We start from the raw sequence: 5,750 nt of genomic DNA, 5'->3' as shown, positions 1-5,750 counted from the left end.
TCGTGCCCGGGGCGCTCTGTGCTCAGCAAAGCACCCACTGAACGGGCTGCGGTGCACTAGCAATTAAAAAGTGCAAAATGACAAATACAATGGAAAAGGCAAAACCTCTGAGGGCGCTGCCCCCCCCCCACTGCCCGCCACACAACTGCTCGCCCACGGAAGACACGGTTCCTGCCTGGAAAAACCTCTTCTCCCTGTTCCCGTAGCAGGGATGCGACCCCTGCGCTGGCTCGGCTCAGGGTGCAGCGGCAGCCAGGAGCTGCGAGAACGGCCCAGGCACCAGTTCGCTCGGGGGTGCGCACCCCAGCAATAAAGCGAGTATATATATATATATATTTCTCTCTCTGTCTCTCTCTCTCATGCAGCCCTAGTAATAGAAGAAGAGCAAACAGCCAAGCAAGAGGTCTGGATGGGAGAGCCTGTTTGAGGGGAGCACCCGTTCAACTGCCGGGCACCCCACAGCCCCGGGCACCCCAAGGCACGCTTAAACAGAGCCCTCACCTCCAAAAGTGGTTTTTTTTCTAGCTTATGTTTTACAGCAGTACCGTAATACCCTACTATATACAGAGACCTGGCGCTGCAGGAGCTCTGGGACTGGGACTGGAGCCGTCCCCGTCCCCGCAGGGGCTGCAGTGCCAGCACCTCGCTGCCAGCACCTTGCCGCCTCCCAGCCCGGTGCGGGCTAGTGGAGTGGGCAACCGGGGTCTCACAGGAGCCTGGGAGCTGCCTACGGCTCCCACCACCCCCTTGACTTGCATGGGGGATCCAGGCTATCCTGCCTGTCCCAGGGGTCCCTCCCGGCCGGGCAGGGGGGGGGCAGCGGGGTGGTGTCTCCCCTCTGCCATCGCCGCTCCACCCCGCACGAGCCCAAAGTGCAGCTCGCCTCTGGAGAGCGGCTTTCCAGCTGAGGCCGTTCTCCCAACCATGGCAAGCTGCTGCTAAGCCTAGAAGCAAACCCAGCTACGGGACACGCTGGGAGTGCGGGGCGGGAGGGGTGTGTCTGCCATCGCGCTAGTTCTGTGCAGGCAAAGGCTACGTGGCAGCGGTTTAACCCTCTGCCACCGAGAGGAATAAGCTGGGTCTAGAGAAGAGAGAACTAGGGCACTAGCTTTAGCCTTTGGCTTTCAAAGCAGCAGGATTAAATAAACTCCGCCTAAAAATGAAGTCCTGGAAAGCCAGACATGCAGCGGCGAGGAGGAGGCGGCGAGTGCCGCGTGGCACGGCGGACACCAGCGCTCCCAGATCAGCTGATGAGCGGAGCCGAGCGGTCGTTCGTCACTGTTGGTTTCAGCTGGACGTTGGCAAAGGGGTTTCTGCAGAGAAAGAGGAAGGCAGAGTTTAGCAGGAGGGATGGCGGCAGTGGGGCCTGCGAGGATGGGGCACCGGCACAGCGAGCGGCGACGTGATGAGACCCCAAAAAGCTTTTGCTGCAGAGCCGAGACAGCCCCGCGCTGCAGAGAGGCTGGGGTGGGCGAGGCTGAGCCCAAGCCCTAGTGGGGCTGTCGGCGAGCCTGGAGCCACCAGCCCTGTCCCCTCCACCTGCTGGGTTCAACAGCATTTGGGAAGGAGTTAAGTTGGAGCTGCTCTGCCCTGCAGAGCCCTTGGGCCGAGCTGTCCCCTGCTCCTCTGCTTCTCTCACAGCTAAAGCAGTGGTGGATGTAAGAGATGAGCCAGCAAGGGCTGCTGCATGCGGGATGTTCTCCTACCTCGCTTTCCAGCAGGCCTAAAGCTGGGGCTGCTGAGGAGGGCCAGGGCTGGAGAAGCTGCTCCAGCCCCCAGGCTGGGCTCAAGCCATTCCCACGCGTGGGAGCACCCTGAGATCAGAGCTTGCAGCTCCGTGCTGTGCCAGCTGGGAAGCCTCTGGAGAAGCCAAATGTCGGAGAGGCAGAGCACGGGAAAGGAAGGGTGCCCAGATGAGCCGGCTACGCAGGAGCTCGGCAGAACCACGAGGCCAAGCCCAGCCTGGCTCCCGGCAAGCCAGCCTCGGCTGCCCCGGGGAGCAGCAGTATCCCGCAGCCAGAGCTGTGAGCGGCCGGGCTGAGCTGGGCTTTACCTACCTGGGGCATCCCCAGCGCTGTCCTGCTGCCGCCAGCGCTCACGGCTACAGCTATTGCTGCACGCGGCATCTGCAAATGCGCAGCCCTGACATGCACACGTCCTGCGGCCGGGACGGGGGACAAGGGCTGCTGCGCAGGGTGCCGTGACACGAGGAGCACCCTTACCTGCCCTGGGGAGGTCCCCTCTGTCCCCTCCTAGCAGCACAGCAGGAGGTAACTCCCGAAGAGTGCAGGCAGCCGCGGGGGTCCCTGCGGCTGCCTGTGGTGCACGGCCCCCCCTGGGCTGCCCAGAGCCATCGGGTCCAAACCCGCACTGGGATCATTGGCTAAGGGAGCTGCAGAGCACCCCTGCAGCCCCGCACACCCCCTGCCTCTCCTGCCTGCAGCCAGACAGCCCTTCCCCGCCTGGCCGGCCCCGGTTCAGCCTCTGCCCCCAGCCCTCCCCAGGGCTGCCTCTCCTTTCTGCGATGGAGGCAGTGGCCGTGTGCCCGCACCAGGGAGCCCTGCTCAGCCCCCAGTGCTGCCACGTCCCTACACGCCAGGTCCCACGGCCGGGCCATCGGCACATCTCCCCCACGGGGCACAGCTCTGCCATCCTGAGACAGGGGTGCAGGTAAAGTGCTAGCAAGACAAACATGAACATGGGCTTAAGCCACCTAAGGAGCAGCCGTGGTTACCGTCTACCTCCGCCTGGACCCGAGCAGCTTTGGGCTGTCCCTGGCCACCTCCCCTGGGCCAGCAGGAAGGGGCTCAGTCCCCCCGGCCCCCCAGGAAGGGCACTCGCTGCTTCCCTTGGCCCCTCTCCCCTGCCATCTCTCACCTCTCCGAGTGTGCTTTTGCTTTACTCAAAAGATAAATGGCTTTTGCTTAAAAATAGGGTAATTAATTTCCCACCTAATTAATGCAGATTCTTAGATCCCTTTCCCCCCCAGGAGGCCAAAATAGATTCTCAGGACTGGAGGGAGAGGAAAGGTTGCTTTGATGAGTCACCAGGGGTTATTATTTAACTATTTTTGTTCTGGCAGAGAAGAGCCATTGGGACGGGAGCCCGCAGCTCTGGCAGCCACGGGAAAAACCAGCTCACAGATCAAAGAGAAACAGGGAAGGGGCCCTCCTGGGCTTTGCAATGCCGGCAAGGGGGGTCTCGGCTCCTGGGGATACTCCTCCATCCCTGCCCTGGGGCCACGGCCGGGATCAGGACGAGGAGGCTCCCGAGATGCATCCCCAGGGTGCTCTACAAGCAAAAGAAGCTGCTCAAAAAACTTGACGTTAGCGTGGATCTGCTCTGTCCCCACGGGAGAGGGGTGGGGACGGCGATGCAGCGACTAGGCACTGGTGGGACAGCAGACACCGGAGACCTACAACCAAAAAGTCTGGTTATGGGGAGCAGGGGAAGCGGCGGGAGCAGGAGGAGCAGCTCAGCGTCCCTGGGGGAAAGCACTTCCCCAGCAGGCTGCCCAGCATGGCGGCGGTGCAAGGAGCCGTGCAGATGCAGTGCGGTTAGACCGGGAGCTCCCACCACCAGCACGGGGACAAGCGGTGACCGAGGGAGGGGACACGCTCGGCCGGGTGCAGGGAGGAAGCAGAGCGGTGGCACTGTCCCCGCGCAGCCCCGCGGCCATCACCCGCTGCCCAGCACCAACAAACCCAGGGCTCGGACCCCCGAGACCGTCAACTTACTAACTACGGGCAGGGGCACCTCAAAACCTGGCCACTTCAACATCAGGGCTGCAAGGGAAAGAGAAGGCAGGTTGGAGGACACAGGGATACGCTCCGACCCCTTGATGGGAACAGAAGGTGTTGGTTAAGGAGAGGAACCGGGCTACGAGCTGGCGGCCACCCCGGCGCAAGAGCCTGCCGGCTGCACCACACACAGTGCCTCTGGGCAGAGGAAGCAGGAGGAAAAAGAAGAAAAAGGAGGAAAAGTCATGTTTATTGAGTTGCTGGTGCTGCCCACCAGCTCCCTTGCGAGGAGGGGAAGGAAGGGCACAGCCAGCCGGGGCACCGGGAGCCACCTGCGGAGAGGAGAGGCCACGCATGGTGGGGGCTACGGAAGGGAGGGGGGCTGCTTCCTTCCACCCAGCCCCGGCCATCACCGCTTTCCCACCACTGCCGGGCCAGGAAAGCACAGCCGGAGCCTCAGCATGCAGCAAGCGGCAGTAGCAGCATCCTCGAGACTCACACAGAGGAGGGACCCGGCCCTTAAACAGTTTTAGCTGCTCCTGCTCAGCAAAGCTGTTTAAAGCCTGCAGGGGCTGAGCACAGACAGGCAGCACCCAGGGTCTCCCACGGCCGCCTAACGCCGAGGGGATGGAGAAGGGAAGAAAAAAAAAAGGCATGGCAATGTGCAATGGGCGATGCAGGCGGTGATGGGCAGCACACAGGCACGGCAGCCGAAAAAGACACCGAGGCCCAGCTCAATGCAATAAATAAAACTTTTATTCAAACAATAACTCAGTACAGGGCACATTTCTCTCTGGCTTTTAAAAAAGGTTTTTCAGCACTTTACAATGTCCATACAGGTTTTGCTAGGCTGGGTTTTTTTCCCCCCCCTCCTCTACATTCAGTCATTCAGCATGAAATATCCTGGGTTAAAAATCTTTAGCAAAATCAGGACATCGATGCAGGAGGGTCTTGTTACAATACGCCCATAGGCAAGTATATAAAACAAAAACTTGTCCGTGTGTGTGTGTCTGTATTGCCAGCAATGTCCTAGTAAACAGGCAATGTAAGAGGTTTTAAAAATCACATCAGAAAAAGAAAGCGTGTACAGCTTTGCAGTGGAGACGGCCACGGGCACTGGAAGGGCTACGGCCGGGCTCGGCTGCGGGAGCAGGACCCCGAGCGCCGACCCAGCAGGGTGGGAGACCCCAGCCACTGCCGAGCCCCCCGGCGCAGCGGGGGGGGGGCTGCCTCGCTCAAGCCCTGTTTAGGGATGCGAGTGCATCCTTGGACGGCTCCGCACCAGCCCCCAGCGCTAACGTGAGGTAACAATACCTTGCTACAAAAAAATATATATATATTTATAAAACAACCAGGAGTAACCCTTCCAGGGGGGCTGCCGGCTGCACCCGACAGCCAGTGGGTCTCCAGCCAAGAAGCAGCCCTTTCCCCGGGGCAGGAGCTCTGCACTATCTGCTTCTCCCAAAGCCACCGCAGCAGGCGGTTGGATGGAAGCGGATCAGGCCGAGGGGGAGGCGCGGGGCTGCTGCCCCCCGTGGGAACGGCATCCCGGGTGCGGGCATCCCGGATGCTCGGTAACAGTACGGACACCAGAGGCCATGCATATTTGTTCCGGTCTGGGAGGTTTTGTCCAGGCTCGTGCGAGGCGGCTGGCGTGCAGCCCCAGAGGAGGGATAGTGCATCGCTAACATTCACACAGCAGTACAAAAACTGGGTCCCACTAAAGTGTAAACTGCATCCAGGCTGCTTCAAAGCGAGCACAGACCGATTGGCAGTTTCTGCTCTGAAAAGGCTTCAGAAACAAGGGCACTGTGAACACCGGGGAGGGGTGGAGAAGCACCATGGTTTCCTTGAAGATCACAAGAGTTTAAAATCCAAAAGAAGTCGAGAAAGAGAAACGAGGGGGAAAGAAAAAAAAGGGGGGAAAGAAGCAGAAAGCTCTTCCAAGCAGCAAGGGGCCGCCGCTAGCCAAGCAGCAAGCAGCAAGGGGCCGCCGCTAGGTCCTCACAC

General features: G+C 60.5%; 2 protein-coding genes across 2 annotated transcripts in view; one reads left to right on the top strand and one right to left on the bottom strand.

Moving 5' to 3' along the window:
• AATK (apoptosis associated tyrosine kinase) overlaps window positions 1-313 on the top strand; it is a 16,771-nt gene extending 16,458 nt beyond the window's left edge. The window contains 1 exon segment of the mRNA XM_019471406.1: window positions 207-313. Coding sequence (XP_019326951.1) covers window positions 207-313 — 107 coding nt within the window.
• A 706-nt stretch (window positions 314-1,019) lies between these two features.
• BAIAP2 (BAI1 associated protein 2) overlaps window positions 1,020-5,750 on the bottom strand; it is a 43,505-nt gene continuing 38,774 nt past the window's right edge. The window contains exon 13 of the mRNA XM_009276814.1: window positions 1,020-1,313. Within this exon, the coding sequence (XP_009275089.1) occupies window positions 1,244-1,313 (70 nt within the window). The 3' untranslated portion in view covers window positions 1,020-1,243. The remainder of the gene's footprint in view (window positions 1,314-5,750) is intronic.

The sequence above is a fragment of the Aptenodytes forsteri genome, unplaced genomic scaffold (assembly GCF_000699145.1).
Source record: "Aptenodytes forsteri isolate BGI_AS27 unplaced genomic scaffold, ASM69914v1 Scaffold34, whole genome shotgun sequence".
In the NCBI taxonomy this organism is placed as follows: domain Eukaryota; kingdom Metazoa; phylum Chordata; class Aves; order Sphenisciformes; family Spheniscidae; genus Aptenodytes; species Aptenodytes forsteri.
Note: the sequence above shows the minus strand (reverse complement) of the source record. Positions and strands in the feature narration are given on the sequence as shown.